We start from the raw sequence: 17563 nt of genomic DNA, 5'->3' as shown, positions 1-17563 counted from the left end.
ACCCTGAAACTGAGCTGCAGCACGGTGGCCAAGACCATACAGCAGTTTAACAGGACGGGTTCCACTCAGAACAGGCCTCGCAATGGCTGACCAAAGAAGTTGAGTGCACATGCTCAGCGTCATATCCAGAGGTTGTCTTTGGAAAATAGGTGTACGACTGCTGCCAGCATTGCTGCAGAGGTTGAAAGGGTGGGGGGTCAGCCTGTCAGTGCTCAGACCATCCGCCGCACACTGCATCAAATTGGTCTGCCTGTTTTAAAGATGATGCACAAGAAAGCCCACAAACAGTTTGCTGAAGACAAGCAGACTAAGGACATGGATTACTGAAACCATGTCCTGTGGTCTGAGACCAAGATAAACTTATTTGGTTCAGATGGTGTGAAGCGTGTGTGGCGGCAACCAGGTGAGGAGTACAAAGACAAGTGTGTCTTGCCTAAAGTCAAGCATGGTGGTGGGAGTGTCATGGTCTGGGGGCTGCATGAGTGCTGCTGGCACTGGGGAGCTACAGATCATTGAGGGAACCATGAATGCCAACATGTACTGCGACATACTGAAGCAGAGCATGATCCCCTCCCTTCAGAGACTGGGCCGCAGGGCAGTATTCCAACATGATAACGACCCCAAACACACCTCCAAGACGACCACTGCCTTGCTAAAGAAGCTGAGGGTAAAGGTGATGGACTGGCCAAGCATGTCTCCAGACCTAAACCCTATTGATCATCTGTGGGGCATCCTCAAATAGAAGGTGGAGGAGCGCAAGGTCTCCAACATCCACCAGCTCTGTGATGTCATCATTGAGAAGCGGAAGAGGACTCCAGTGGCAACCTGTGAAGCTCTGGTGATCTCCATGCCCAAGAGGGTTAAGGCAGTGCTGGAAAATAATGGAGGCCACACAAAAAATTGGCACTTTGGACCCAATTTTTACATTTTCACTTAGGGGTGTACTCACTTTTGTTGCCAGCGGTTTAGACATTAATGGCTGTGTGTTGAGTTATTTTGAGGGGACAGCAAATGTACACTGTTATACAAGCTGTACACTCACTACACAACATTGTAGCAAAGTGTCATTTCTTCAGTGTTGTCACATGAAAAGATAGAATAAAATATTTACAAAAATGTGAGGGGTGTACTCAGGTTTGTGAGATACTGTACATACATACATTAAGTTTACGTTAAAACACACATTTATACCTTATAAAACCCTCTCACAGAACTGTATGTTGGCTCAGCTCCCGATATTTCCCCTATAGAAGCTGGGCACAGCCTGTGAGCTGATTTTATAATCTTGCATCATGATGAGTGGCATGAAACAACTAATGTTGTGGCCGTACCCATCATATGTGTGGGCATGTGAAGCCCAGTTCCTTTGTCTTCCTGGTTTTCAGGGAGAGGTGCATGCTGGGCGATTTTTAGTCACAGTAATGCCCAGAGACTCCTGGGAAATGAGTGTCATCATTTCCCAGGAGGCAATGGGGTCTTAGGACAGGAAGTTGATCCACCTAGGACCAGGAACTAGGCAGATTACGAAAACTGCCTAGTAACAGATAGATAGAAGTGAGTAAAATTTATTTTTATTTTTTACATTAACCACTTAAGACCCGGACCAACAGGCAGGTTAAGGTCCTTGCCCCTTTTTGCGATTCGGCACGGCGTCGCTTTAAACTGACAATTGCGCGGTCTTGCGATGTTGCTCCCAAACAAAATTGGCGCCTTTTTTCCCCACAAATAGAGCTTTCTTTTGGTGGTATTTGATCACCTCTGTGGTTTTAAAGTGACAGTGCTTTTGCGCTAATATGGACCCTTAATGAATAAAACCCTAAACAAAGTGTAACAATAAGGTGCTGCAAAACCTGAAGTGTTTACAATACACACAAATATATAAATGAGATAAAATGGGGTTCCGCGCATCCTAACACGCAGACATGGTGAAAAATGATATTAAGTGATGACAAAGAAGAGAGCAAAAAAGCTCAATGAAATCAAGTGTTAAAGTGAAAAAACGTCCAAAAATCTAAATTCAAAATAAGGTCGCTGGAGTTGAATCAATAACCATGATAAAGTGTCCATAAATAGGATGAAAAATAAAATTAAAATGTGGTGATCAAATAATAATTCAAAATGTGAATAGGCTGCCAGAGAAATGGAACTAATGTGATCTCAGAACAGTCCAATGAGAAGTGTTGCCAGACGGGTGTAATGCTCCCTCCCTGGGCTCCCGGGACTCTTACCTCCACGCAGATAATAAAGTGCATCCACTATAGGTATCACTGACAATCCTCCGTATGTAGACTCCACCAATCCTCCTTAGACCTCCATGGCTGGATCCTCAGTCCGTCCAGACAGTAATCGTGCCCAAGAAGAAAGCAGGGGAAACAAAAAAACAGAGGAGGGGACTCCAATCGTGAAGTAGTAAACACAGGGAGATTTTAATAGAGGAAAAAACCTGCGCTTACATTCGATCTAAAATAATACAGCAAAGAAATTTCAAAACAAGCGGCGTTTCAAGCGCCTGTATACGTCACTCCAGGTGTACGTCCTCCCGTCACCTGGAGTGACGTATACAGGCGCTTGAAACGCCGCTTGTTTTGAAATTTCTTTGCTGTATTATTTTAGATCGAATGTAAGCTCATTTTATCTCACCTCTGTGGTTTTAATTTTTTGCGCTATAAACCAAAATAGAGCGACAATTTTGAAAAAAATTCAATATTTTTTACTTTTTGCTATAATAAATATCCCCCAAAAAAGATATAAAAATAATTTTTTTTCCTCAGTTTAGGCCGATACGTATTCTTCTACATATTTTTTGTGAAAAAAAATCGCAATAAGTGTTTATTGATTGGTTTGCGCAAAAGTTATAGCGTTTACAAAATAGTGGATAGTTTTATGGCATTTTTATTAATATTTTTTTTTTACTAGTAATAGCGGTGATTAGTGATTTTTTTCGTGACTGCGACATTATGGCGGACACTTTTGACACATTTTTGGGACCATTGTCATTTTCACAGCGAAAAGTGCTATAAAAATGCACTGATTACTGTAAACATTACAATGGCAGTGAAGGGGTTAACCAGGAGGGGGTGCTGTAGGGGTTATGTGTGCCCTAAGGGAGTGTTCTTACTGTGGGGGGGCGTGGCTGTATGTGTGACATCACTGATCGTCGTTCCCTAATACAGGGAACAGACGATCAGTGACAGCCACACTAGGAAGCACGGGGAGAAGTTTGTTTACACTTACCTCTCCCCGTTCTTCATCTCTGTGACCCGATCGTGGGACACCGGCGGCAATCGGGTCAGGCGGGCACGGTCACGGAGGACAGGACCGGGTCGCGAGCGCGCCACCGGCGGCGCGCTTGCGACTCAAGGCTGGGCTTCTTAAAGGGCACGAACGCCCAGCCGTGCCATTCTGCCAATGTAAATAGTCGTGCGGCGGTCCTTAACCGGTTAAATAGTCCCTAAAACATATTAATAGCTCCCCAATCGTTCCAGAAATCATTGCAGACACTTGCCTTATATCCTCCAGCTCATGCTGTGGCCGTATCCATCATATGTGTGGGCATGTGAAGCCCAGTTCCTTTTTCTTCCTGGTTTTCAGGGAGAGGTGCATGCTGGGCGATTTTTAGGCACAGTAATGTCCAGAGACTCCTGGGAAATGAGTGTCATCATTTCCCAGGAGGCAAGGGGTCTTAGGACAGGAAGTTGATCCACCTAGAACCAGGAACTAGGCAGATTACGAAAACTGCCTAGTAACAGTCAGATAGAAGTGAGTAAAAAAAAAAAAAAAAAAACATTTCTTTTTTTTTTACATTAAAGGCAAGCTGTTAATAGAAAGTAAATTTTTAGGATGGAACTCTGCTTTAAATACATATTCAATGTATCATTATTTGCAATGACACGCCTCATCTAAAGTCCCATTACCTTTCTTTTCTTCTGTATAAACATATTAGGGATGGAGGTGTGACATTGCTGGTTGTGTCGGGTCACGTGCGTTTTCAATTGTCCCTGTATGTTGGTTTAGTTACTGCCTTTCTGTTAGCCAATGGCTGTTCAGTTTCCTATTATAAGAAGCGTCCAAGAAACATATAAATACAGCAAAGCCTCCCAGTTCTTCATACCTGCCAACTGCATCCTCACCTGCCAGGATGTTCTCTGCTGTGAGCCTCCTCCTGCTGTGTGTCGGAATCTCTGTCGCTCCAGGTACGTCTTCTCACCCTTCCCATCTATTTCCACCTAGGAAAGTTGGACACTAATGTTTAATATTTTATACCACAGGACTCAAAGCGGAGGACAAAGTAAGGAGATAAAAATGTTGAATATCTAGTTTAAATTTATTAAAAGTAGTTTTTATGTGGCGTCACATCGTACAAGAAAATATTAACAGAAACATAGAAGAGTGAAGGCAGAAACAGACCAAGTGATCCAAGGAGATGGTCAATTTTTGACCTTTTTGTCTTACTGCAGATCTGTTTGTCCCAAGAATGTTCACATTCAATTAGTGGTGACTACCTCTGCAGGAAGGTTGTTCCCAGCGTCCACCTACTTTTTTGGTGAAATAATACTTTTGTGTCCTCGGCTTCATGTTGAAAATACTGTGTGGACTATATAGTCTTTGTATATTTATATACTGTATATTCTATCAAATTTATACCCTTCGTGTATTTATGTACATATACAGTATGCTGTATATTCTATCATATACCCTTCATATATTTAAAGGTCTACTGGCTTTTATCCTTCTGCTTTTTAGATCATACCCCTCGTGTTCTCAACTTCATATTGAATATACTGCTTTCCGGTGGACACTATTTTCACCCTTCACCTTCTTCTTTCAGATAGATAAAATAGATTATTGTTGGGATCATTTCAGTTTTTCTGATGAATATTCTCAATACGTATGAATCAATTTTTTGCCTAAGTCCGGTATGGTGTGTAGCTGGCAGGACACTGTTCGCATCCCCCCCCCTTTTTTTCCTTCCTTCTCTTTCTCTTACCCTCTTCACCATTCCACCCTTTCCTTTTCCTTTCCTTTCCCGTCGGAAAAACTGCGATGGAGCATACACACGGCCGGGATTCCCGGCCAAAAGCTCTCATCGCAGTTTTTCCAACAGGAAAACCGGTCGTGTGTACGAGGCATTACTGTGACATAGCATGGCCGCTTAACTATCTACATGTAATTGTCATCTCGTGTGCATCTGTCAATAAAAAGATATGTCAAATAGATTATTATATTATTATTATTATACATGATTTTTATAGCGATAACAGTTTAGTGCTTTAGAGCCGGTTTACACTCCCGCGGCACGACTTCGGGGGCGACTGTGCAAGTCGTCCTGAGGACGACTTCAGAGGCGAACAGCAAAACGACTTCTGTATAGAAGTCAATGCAAGTCGCCCCGAGCCGCCCCCGAAGTCGTGCAGGAACCTTTTTCTAAGTCGGAGAGACTTGCGTCGCTCCTATTAGAATGGTTCCATTGCATTGAATGGGACGCGACTCGTCAGGCGGCTCAGCCGCCTGACGAGTCGCCCCAGTGTGAACCAGCTCTTACAATGTAGAGGGGGCACAGCACAATTACAGTACAGTTCAATACAGGGGGTACAGGAGGGTCCTGCTCATAGAGCTTACATTCTAAAGGGAGGGGGGGTTGGTACAAAAGGTAATAGTTGCGGAGAATGATTTGATGGGGGGGGGGGGGGCTCGGGGACAGGTGGTAGGTGGGTGTGGGATAGGCTTCCCTATTCCCTTTAGGGATCTCCTAAAGGTGGAGAAGTTAGGGGTTGATCGGAAATACCGGGGCAGGGAGTTCCAGAGGATCAGAGAAGCTCTGGGGAAGTTCTGAAGGTGAGCATGGGAGGAGGTAACAAGGGAGCTAGAGAGCAGGAGGTCCTGGGAGGAGCGGAGGGGACGATTTGGGTGATATCTGCAGATGAGGTTGGTGATGAAGATGGGGGGGATGTTGTGAATGGCCTTGTATGTTGTGGTTATCATTTTGAATTTTATATGGAGGGGAAGCCAGTGAAGGATCAGATTAGATTAGGATGGCTTTTGTCCTGCTTTTTAGATCATACACCTCACGTTCTCAGCTTCTTATTGAAAGTACTTCTCTCCTGATTTACACCCTTCATATGTGTAAAGGTCCCCTTTACCTTCCTCCCTGTTCATAGTAAGGGAAAAGAAAAGCGAGGGAAAGGGGGGAGGATGGGATGAAACAGATATATGGATATACTGTATACATACACTATATATACATATGTATGTGTTTTTTTCTCTTGCAGATTTATTTTTTTCATCTTTTCCGTTATTGAAAGTCCATATGAATGTGAAACTGACACAGATTGATGCCAGCGGTGGTGAAGTGTACGGTGTGAGCAATGACAGTAACATTTACCACTGGGTAAACAATTCCTGGAGGCAAGTTCCCGGAGAGCTTATTCATGTTACTTTTGGACCCGCTGGACTTTGGGGTGTGAACAGAGAAAACATTATCCTTAAGATGCAGGACAATAATTGGATGAATGTATCAGGTGAAAATTGTGATATTGAATACATTAAAATATCGCAAAAAATATTTTTGCCTACAAAGTCTTGAGATGTTTTGCAATGCTTTAGAAAGCACAGGGAACTACATATAGTTACATAGTTAGTCAGGTTGAAAAAAGACACACGTCTATCTAGTTCAATCATAAAAAATAAATAAAAAATAAAATACAAATATCGTACAATCCCATATACCCAATTCTGTACCCACAGTTGATCCAGAGGAAGGCGAAAAACCCCAGCAGAGCATGATCTAATTTTCTTGCTGATCCCCCCGAGAGGCAATCGGATTTTCTCTGGATCAACTTTACCTATAAATGTTAGTACTCCGTTATATTCTGTACATTTAGGAAAGTATCCAGGCCTTTTCGTAAAGCAATCTACTGAGCTGGCCAGAACCACCTCTGGGGGGAGTCTATTCCACATTTTCACAGCTCTTAAAGCGGGAGTTCACCCGAAAATGTTTTTTTAACATTAGATTGATGCTCATTTTGTGAAAGGGAATCGGCTAGTTTTTTTTAAAATCGAAGCTGTACTTACCGCTTTAGAGAGCGATCTTCTCCGCTTCCGGGTATGGTCTTCGGGACTGGGCGTTCCTATTTGATTGACAGTCTTCCGACAGGCTTCCAACGGTCGCATACATCGCGTCACGAGTAGCCGAAAGAAGCCGAACGTCGGTGCGGCTCTATACGGCGTCTACGCACCGACGTTCGGCTACTTTCGGAAAATCGTGACGCGATGTATGCGACCGTCGGAAGCCTGTCAATCAAATAGGAACGCCCAGTCCCGAAGACCATACCCGGAAGTGGCGGAAAAGATCGCTCTCTAAAACGGTACAGCTTCGATTTTAAAAAAACTACCCGATTCCCCTTCACAAAATGAGCCTCAATCTAATGTTAAAAATAAAAATTTTGGGGTGAACCTCCACTTTAAGCTGTGTACACACGATCGGATTTCTGATGGACTCAAATCCGATGGATTTTTTCATCGGATATCCGATGAAGCTGACTTTCATCAGTCTTGCATACACACTATCAGACTAAATTCCAACTGTGCCACAACGCGGTGACGTAAAACACTACAACGAGCCAAAAAAAATGAAGTTCAATGCTTCCGAGCATGCGTCGACTTGATTTTGAGCATGCATGGATTTTTCTCCAATGGAGTTCCACACAGACGATCGGAATTTCCTAACGTTTTTTTGATCCATAGGAAAAAATTTAAAAATGTTCTATTTTTTTACACTGATGGAAAAAAAAGACCGATTGGGGCCCACAAACGATCGGTTTGTCCGATGAAAACAGTCCATCAGTCTTTTTTCATCAGACAAACCGATGGTGTGTATACGGCTTTACTGTGAAGAAACCTTTCCGTATTTGGAGATGAAATCTCTTTTCCTCTAGACATAAATAGTGCCCCTGTGTCTTCTGTGTTGACCATACAGTGGACAACTCACCAAGTTCACTATAGGGACTACTTATGTATTTATACATGTTGATCATATCCCCCCTTATTCTCCTCTTCTCAATAAAGAATAAATTCAGTTCCTCTAATCTTTCCTCATAGCTGAGCTCCTCCATGCCTCTTATTAGTTTGGTTGCCCTTCTCTTCACTTTCTCCAGTTCCCCGATATCCTTTTTGAGAACTGGTGCCCAAAACTGAACTGCATATTCCAGATGAGGTCTTACATCACGGGTCTTCAAACTTACTAAGCAAAATACCAGTTTACTGTCCTTCAGACTTTAGGGGGGCAAACTATGGGCAGTGGGAGTAAAAAATGTCCTTGTGTTAGTGGCAGTAGACAATGCCTCAGGCTTGGTTGTCAGTGGGAGTAAGAACATTTCTTGGTCAGTAGGAAGAGGAATTGTGTCCCATCATTGGTTTTGTTTGGAGGAATAGGGCCACCTGTGGTGTCAGTGGGAGGAATAGTGTTCCATCATTGGTTTCGGTGGAAAGAATAGTACGCCATTGATGGTAACCGTTGGAGGAAGTGTGCTCCATCCCTGGTATTAGTAGATAGAAAAGTTGCTCTGTCATTGTTGTCAATGGGAGAAATGGTGCCCCATTGGTAATATCAGTAGCAGGAATTTGCCACTGTTGGTGTCAGTAGGAGGAATAGTGCCCCAAGGAACAGATAGGGGCAAGCAAAGGGTTGCATCATGTTTCAAGGTGGCAGTTTGGAGACCACTGCTCTGCACTAAAGAACTTGGATCTACAGACATCATGTGAATAGTTTTGGGTAGAAGCTGCAGGTTGCAACATTGTGAAATAGCTTTATTGCTAAAAAGGGTATTTCCAAATCCATGTAACTATTGTTTTATTCTTCTTGTGGTTATTACTTTCAGTACAATAAGCCAATGTTTTTATTTTCAATAGGCTTCTTGAAGCAGGTAGATGCTGGTGGTGATATTTTTCTGGGTGGAGTAAATGCTCAAGACAACGTCTACTGCTTGGATCAGAGCTACATCGTTTCAGGATCATCCTGTGTGACGTTCACCCCACTGGATGGGGACCTGAAATATTACAGCTGTGGTCCAGAGAGCTGCTGGGGAGTGAACAGAGCCAATAATATTTACTATCGCCACAATGTCAGCTCAATGGCCTGCCAGGGAACCCAATGGGAGCAGGTTGAAGGCAGTCTGGAGATGTTAGAGGTTGGAACAGATGGTTTGGTGTTTGGGGTCGATTCAGAAGGCCACGTCTTAAGAAGGTATGCAGTGGGATTAGGGCAATGTGTATATAAATGCAGGGCCGATCCTGGGCAGGTGCATGGGGTGCAGCACACCCAGGCGCCACAGAGGTGGGTGCGCTGAAGTGCCAGAGTGCTCCTCTTCCGCCTCCTCCTCCTATTCGTGTCTGTGTCCAGAGGCAGCTCTCTCTGGTGGCAACTGACAAGAGCGCATCAGAAGAGGAGGAGGATCATAGGCCGCTGTATTTCCTGCCCAAGTCCATCCTCCCTGCCTCCTCCTGCCAGAGGAGGAGAAGGAAGCAGGCGGAGACCATAGTGGCAGTCTCTGAGCATCTCCTGTATTATATCTGCAGTCTCTGAGCATCTCCTGTAGTATGTCTGGAGTCTCTGACCATCTCCTGTATTATATCTGCAGTCTCTGACCATCTCCTGTAGTATGTCTGCAGTCTCTGAGCATCTCCTGTATTATATATGCAGTCTCTGACCATCTCCTGTATTTTATATGCAGTCTCTGACCATCTCCTGTAGTATGTCTGCAGTCTCTGAGCATCTCCTGTATTATATCTGCAGTCTCTGACCATCTCCTGTAGTATGTCTGCAGTCTCTGACCATCTCTTGTATCATGTCTGCAGCCTCTGACCATCTCCTGTAGTATGTCTGCAGTCTCTGACCATCTCCTGTATTATATCTGCAGTCTCTGACCATCTCCTGTAGTATGTCTGCAGTCTCTGACCATCTCTTGTATCATGTCTGCAGTCTCTGACCATGTGGGGGCGCCAGAAATATTTCTGCACCCAGGCGTCTGTGACCCTAGGATCGGCCCTGTATAAATGTTACATTGGTAAATGTTATAAGTATTTTCTGATAAGGCAATAAGACAGATCTATTACTTATCATCCAGCAAACACTGTCTAAGTTCACGTCTGTATGATGGAGTCAGGGACTTTTTCCATGTAAGTCGAGGTTGTACTTTTTGAACCCCCAGCATAACCAATAGGAGATGACTCCAGTGACTATAGTATTTACACGTCTACCATTTGATCATTATGGAAAGCTCATGCTGGTCAGTGGGCTTCTGAGTTGGCATGCTGTTTTAATATTCCATATGTCGGTTCTATGAGCGCATCGAGGCCTTTTGGTAATGACTGCGCTCCCAATAAGCATTTTTATAAATAAATAAATAAATATGATTTTTTTTTATTTAATTTTCTTTTGAGAATGCTAGTTCACTGGTTGTCCCACTGATCCAGATGTGCAGGTTCTCCAAACTGTGGCCCAAGGGCCGGATTCGGCCCTTTACTAGCCTTTATCCGGTCCTTGGGGCAGTTTGGCTCTCAACGATATGAGGCACTATTCCTCCCAATGGCACCAACAATGGGACAACACTTCTTAGACTAATAGCAATGATGGAGCACTATTCCTCCTCCTACTGCCCACCAACACTGGGGCCATGTTTATTCTCACTGATACTCGGCCCTGGGGCATTTTCTACCCTGACCAGTGGCGGCCCGTCCATAGTGGGCGCAGGGGCGCCGCCCCCCCAAAGCTACTCATCAACAAAAAAAAAAAAATGAAAAAAAAAATGAAAAAAAAAAAAAATTACTTTTTTTTTTTTTTTTATAACATGTCCCTTTAAGTGTGTGTATGTGGGGGGGGCGGAGCGCCGGCCACCGAGGTGCTGTGGGAAGCATGATGTCATCGAAATCGTGAGATTGGGCAAGCCGCAAGAAAATCTATCGGCTGGCTTTTATACTGCCCACGGAGCGCAAATCTCCGCGCTCGCACAACCACTCTGTGCTGGATGTGGTGTCCTGTTGGTGGTTAGTGATTGGCTGGTCCATAGGACTTAGGGCGGTGCTTTTATCTGACCAGCCAATCACTTCCGGTTTTCTCAGTGACTCATCCTGGCTAGTCTGAACATCGGGACATCTCACTGAGCTGCTAGCAGGTAATTAGGCAGAGAACTCTTGTGTTGTGCTCTCAGAACGTGCAGCAGCAGTGTCCTGTGTGTAGTGGATCTGGGAGGTAGAAGGAGGGGGGAGTACAGTGAAGGGCTGAGAAGCTTTTAGCACATTTCCTGGGGACAGTAATCTGGATGGGGCTGTTAGTGTTATTACACATCTCCAGTATGTGTAACACGAGGGCCCCCAGCTCTGCAACCTCCTAGAGTCATGCAGCTCATGCTGTGTGTATTCTCTCATCTCTCTTCTATATCTCTCTCTTTCTATTCTAAATCTATCTATCTATCTATCTATCTATCTATCTATCTATCTATCTATCTATCTATCTATCTATTATCTATCTATCTATCTATCTATCTATCTATCTATCTATCTATCTATCTATCTATTATCTATTATCTATCTATCTATCTATCTATCTATCTATCTATCTATCTATCTATCTATCTATCTATCTCTCTATATATCTATCTATTCTATCTATATCTATCTATTCTATATCTATCTATTGATTATATATCTATAGCTATCTATCTATCTATCTATCTATCTATCTATCTATCTATCTATCTATCTATCTCTCTCTCTCTATCTATCTATCTATCTATCTATCTATCTATCTATCTATCTATCTATCTATCTATCTATCTATCTATCTCTATCTATTATATCTCTATCTATCTATCTATCTATCTATCTATCTATCTATCTATCTATCTATCTATCTATATGTATCTATTATATCTCTATCTATCTATCTATTATATCTCTATCTATCTATCTATCTATCTATCTATCTATCTATCTCTCTATATATCTATCTATTGATTATATATCTATAGCTATCTATCTATCTATCTATCTATCTATCTATCTATCTATCTATCTATCTATCTATCTCTATCTATTATATCTCTATCTATCTATCTATCTATCTATCTATCTATCTATCTATCTATCTATCTATCTATCTATCTATCTATCTATCTATATCTATCTATCTATCTATTATATCTCTATCTATCTATTATCTATCTATTCTATATCTATATCTCTATCTATTCTATCTATTTATTATCTATCTATCTATCTATTCTATATCTATCTATTTCTATCTATCTATCTATTCTATATCTATAGCTAGCTATCTATTCTATATCATCTATTCTATATCTATCTATCTATCTATCTATCTATCTATCTATCTATCTATCTATCTATCTATCTCTCTATATATCTATCTATTCTATATCTATCTATCTATCTATTGATTATATATCTATAGCTATCTATCTATCTATATATCTATCTATTATCTATCTCTATCTATTATATCTCTATCTATTATATCTCTATCTATCTATCTATCTATATATCTATCTATTATATCTCTATCTATCTATTCTATATCTATTCTATATCTATATCTCTATCTATTCTATCTATTTATTATCTATCTATCTATCTATCTATCTATCTATTCTATATCTATCTATTTCTATCTATTTATCTATCTATCTATTCTATAGCTAGCTATCTATTCTATATCATCTATTCTATATCTATCTATCTATCTCTATCTATCTATCTATCTCTATCTATTATATCTCTATCTATCTATCTATCTATCTATCTATCTATCTATCTATCTATCTATCTATCTATCTATCTATCTATCTATCTATATCTATCTATTATATCTCTATCTATCTATCTATTATATCTCTATCTATCTATCTATCTATATCTATCTATTATATCTCTATCTATCTATCTATCTATCTATCTATCTATCTATCTATCTATCTATCTCTATCTATCTATCTATTATATCTCTATCCTATCTATCTATCTATCTATCTATCTATCTATCTATCTATCTATCTATCTATCTATCTATCTATCTATCTATCTATATGTATCTATTATATCTCTATCTATCTATCTATTATATCTCTATCTATCTATCTATCTATCTCTCTATATATCTATCTATTCTATCTCTATCTTTCTATTCTATATCTATCTATTGATTATATATCTATAGCTATCTATCTATCTATCTATCTATATATCTATCTATATATCTATCTCTATCTATTATATCTCTATCTATCTATCTATCTATCTATCTATCTATCTATCTATATATCTATCTATATATCTATCTATCTATTATATCTCTATCTATCTATTATCTATCTATTCTATATCTATATCTCTATCTATTCTATCTATTTATTATCTATCTATCTATCTATCTATTCTATATCTATCTATTTCTATCTATCTATCTATCTATCTATTCTATATCTATAGCTAGCTATCTATTCTATATCATCTATTCTATATCTATCTATCTATCTATCTATCTCTCTATCTATCTCTCTATTCTATCTCTATCTATCTATCTATCTATCTATCTATCTATTCTATATCTATCTATCTATCTATCTATCGATTATATATCTATAGCTATCTATCTATCTATCTATCTATCTATCTATTATCTATCTATCTATCTATCTATTATATCTCTATCTATCTATTCTATATCTATTTATCTATCTATCTATCTATATATCTATCTATCTATTATATCTCTATCTATCTATTATCTATCTATTCTATATCTATATCTCTATCTATTCTATCTATTTATTATCTATCTATCTATCTATCTATCTATCTATTCTATATCTATCTATTTCTATCTATTTATCTATCTATCTATCTATCTATTCTATAGCTAGCTATCTATTCTATATCTATCTATCTATCTATCTATCTATCTATCTATCTATCTATCTATCTATATCTCTATATCTATCTCTATATCTATCTCTATATCTATATCTATCTATATCTATCTATCTATCTATCTATCTATATCTCTGTCCGTCTGTCTGTAAGCCCAATCACGGGTGAGTGACGTTGGGGGGGGGGGGGTGTTTGTGATTTTGCTTGCGCCCCCCTAAAAAAATGGAGCACCAGCCGCCACTGACCCTGACTGGTCGGAATCCGGCCCCCCTGAAGTCTGAAAGACCGTAAACTGGCCCTCTGCTTGAAAAGTATGGAGACCCCTGCTTTTGTGTAAAGCCAGCCATAGGGAGTTTGAATCTCTGTAGGTTCAACAGGGAGTGGCCAAGATTCGAACCATGTATTGGCAAACTGAATGTACCAAAGTTGATCCATCGTTCAACTTGGGAACAACCAACCTGTCAGATTTTTCACGTGATTATTGCCAGTGGCTATCAGGAATCGCTGTCTTCTCCCCCCCCCCCCCCCCCACCTTCACCGGGAGAACACAATGGCTCCATGGGAGGTCAGTGTTGATGGGGGGATCAAGTGATATTCTTTGCAGGAAAGAAAAAGCTCCATCTATGGCTGGCATTAGTGTAGCTGAATAAATGAGGTGTAGAGAGAGGGAATTCTGGTCTTTTTTTGCACAATATGCTTATTCCAGGTTTTTGACTCAAAGGGCTTTAAAGCCTAAACTTAGGTATAACTTAAAAAAATATATCAGCACAAGGGATGGTATTTACATTTAATCTGAAATGCCCCCTGTGCTGGTGGAGTTGTAATCCTCAATTTTTTGCCCCCCCTTTCATACCCTGCAGCTGTAATTTTCTGCTTCACTGGGCTGAGGAATCTGTCACAGGTGCTCATCACGAATATCGACTATGCCCGACCATTTTGCCCCTCCTCCATTCATAGAAGCTGTACCATTGTTTCGACAAATGAGAAGCGCTCAATGAATGGAGGATAGAATGGGTGGATGAATAAAAGGTCCACCTTCTCCATTCATAGAGCGTTTTTCATTCATGGAAGCTATAGTACGGCTTCTATCAATGGAGGAGGCGGGTTAAAAGGGTGGGCATAGCTGACCTTTGTCTCTATTAACCCATGCAGCATCAGAAGATTATGGGTGCGCGTTATAGGGGGGCAGAGAACAGAGGATTACAACTAGGGTTGTCCCGATACCACTTTTTTAGGACTGAGTACAAGTACCGATACTTTTTTTTATGTACTCGCCGATACGAATACCGATACTTTTTTTTAAATGTGTCCCCAAATGCAGCCATGTCCCCCCACATATGCAGCCATGTCCCCCCACATATGCAGCCATGTCCCCCACATATGCAGCCATGTCCCCAAACATATTTCAGCAATGTCCCCAAACATATTGCAGCCATGTCCCCAAACATATGCAGACATGTCCCCAAACATATTGCAGCCATGTCCCCAAACATATTGCAGCCATGTCCCCAAACATATGCAGCCATGTCCCCAAACATATTGCAGCCATGTCCCCCATAAACGCAGCCATGTCCCCAAACATATTGCAGCCATGTCCCCCACATATCCAGCCATGTCCCCCATATACGCAGCCATTTCCCCAAACATATCCAGCCATGTCCCCAAACATATTGCAGCCATGTCCCCAAACATGTTGCAGCCATGTCCCCAAACATATTGCAGCCATGTCCCCAAACATATGCAGCCATGTCCCCAAACATATTGCAGCCATGTCCCCCACATATCCAGCCATGTCCCCCCACATGCAGCAATGTCCCCCGTACCTAAATGATGCCGCCGCCGCGTTAATCACCGCGCGGGGAACATTACAGTCAGCTTTCGTTTGAATAAGCTGTTTTCCCTGCCGCGCTGTGTATAGAGACACTCCCCCTTGCTCGGGATTGGACAGATCCGTCCAATCCCGAGCAAGGGGGAGTGTCTATGCGCGGCGGGGAAAACAGCTATTCAAACGAAAGCGGACTCTAATGTTCCCCGCGCGGTGATTAACGCAGCAGCGGCGGCGGCTTTGCGATATACGGCGGCGGTGGCGGGGGGACAAGTATTCTATTTAGGCATCGGGGGTATTTACGGGAGTACAAGTACTCCCGCAAATACTCGGTATCGGTCCCGATACTGGTATCGGTATCGGGACAACCCTAATTACAACAATGACAGCTGACACCAGCAAAAGGGACATTTTGGATTAAACGTAAGTACAGTCCCTCGTGCTGATTTTTTTTTTTTTTTTTTTAAAACTTAGGCTTTAAGTCAAACACATCCCAAAAAAATTGCATTTTAAAGATAAGACCAGAAATAGCAGCCCATGTACTTTTCCAATGACAGAGTCACCTTAAAGATCAATTAAATTTGATTAGAAGTTTTTAAAAAACACCGGAGCCTAGCAGTTAATTAATGCGATGTACTAAATCGCACAATAAACTAGCCAAGTGCACAAGATGGTGTTTGGAAGATCCAACTGTTGGAAGAGATTTCTGAAATATTGTTATTTTTAATATTATTTTGTATGTTGTGTAACTAATAGAAAGTTTTCTTGCAGGGAGGGAATCACCGCTGAAAACCCTGTTGGGTATTTTTGGGTCCCGATGTCTTTTTCCGAAAGATTCAAACACGTCTCTTATGACAATGGCTCTGTGTGGCTTATCAGCCAAGATGATGAAGTCTATCTATCTGCAACTAATCCAACTCTCTGGGATATCATAGAAAGACAGAATATTGGAGAAGCACAGGGATAATGGTGATCTGAGTCTGGGTGGATATACACACGGCTCTCTCCATCCAGTCATCTTGTCAATTGATTTTGGGTGTAATTGTATTTTTGTAAAAGTTTGCACTGCTATTAAAAGCACCTAAGGACTCCTTCACATGGGCGCTGAGGCTCATATACAGTAAATGGCAGGGGCGGACTGACCATTCGAGCACTCGGACACTACCCGAGGGCCCCATGCCACTAGGGGGCCCCATCAGGGTTGCCAGCCTCAGTAAAACCAGGGACAGTATGTAAAAATCTGTGTTTTTGTTACATCTGTCCCTGAAATGTCCCTTACCGACATCCTTTTGGTCTAAAAATCCCGTGGGGCAGATTCAGATAGAGATACGACGGCGTATCTCCTGCTACGCCGTCGTATCTCTGAGTTACGTCGGTCGGATCTATGCGACTGATTCATAGAATCAGGTTCCGCATAGATCTCCCTAAGATCCGACAGATGTAAGTGACTTACACCGTCGGATCTTAGGCTGCAATCTCACGCTGGCCGCTAGGTGGCGCTTCAGTTTGTATACGCGAGGAATATGCAAATGAGGAGTTACGCCGATTCAGAAACGAACGACCGCCCGGCGCTTTTTTTTTTTACGTCGTTTGTGTTCGGCTTTTTCCGGCGTATAGTTACCCCTGCTATATGCGGCGTAGCTAATGTTAAGTATGGCCGTCGTTCCCGTGGTCGAATTTTGAATTGTTTACGTCGTTTGCGTAAGTCGTTAGCGAATACAGATGGACATAATTTACGTTCACGTCGAAACCAATGACGTCCTAGCGACGTCATTTAGAGCAATGCAAGCTGGGAAA

At 41.5% G+C, this 17563-nt stretch overlaps 1 protein-coding gene across 1 annotated transcript; it reads left to right on the top strand.

Annotated features, from left to right (window-relative positions):
- The first annotated feature begins 4090 nt into the window (after window positions 1-4090).
- On the top strand, window positions 4091-16969 carry LOC120916391 (fish-egg lectin-like). The gene is made up of 4 exons (XM_040327342.1): window positions 4091-4193; window positions 6270-6518; window positions 8908-9241; window positions 16538-16969. Exons 1-4 carry the CDS (start codon window positions 4139-4141, stop codon window positions 16731-16733), a joined length of 834 nt encoding a protein of 277 aa, XP_040183276.1. The 5' UTR covers window positions 4091-4138; the 3' UTR covers window positions 16734-16969.
- The last annotated feature ends 594 nt before the right edge of the window (window positions 16970-17563 follow it).

The sequence above is a fragment of the Rana temporaria genome, chromosome 10, assembly GCF_905171775.1.
Source record: "Rana temporaria chromosome 10, aRanTem1.1, whole genome shotgun sequence".
Classification (NCBI taxonomy): Eukaryota; Metazoa; Chordata; class Amphibia; order Anura; family Ranidae; genus Rana; species Rana temporaria.
The sequence above is the reverse complement of the archived record's forward strand: the minus strand, read 5'-3'. Positions and strand labels throughout refer to the sequence as shown.

What these genes read in the sequence shown, in the direction of transcription:
- LOC120916391 (XM_040327342.1), top strand. Translation starts at nt 4,139, where the DNA reads ATGTTCTCTGCTGTGAGCCTCCTCCTGCTGTGTGTCGGAATCTCTGTC. An exon ending in CGGAATCTCTGTCGCTCCAG is followed by an intron (nt 4,194 to 6,269) that starts GTACGTCTTCTC and finishes TTTCTCTTGCAG; the next exon opens with ATTTATTTTTTTCATCTTTT. An exon ending in GAAGGCCACGTCTTAAGAAG is followed by an intron (nt 9,242 to 16,537) that starts GTATGCAGTGGG and finishes GTTTTCTTGCAG; the next exon opens with GGAGGGAATCACCGCTGAAA.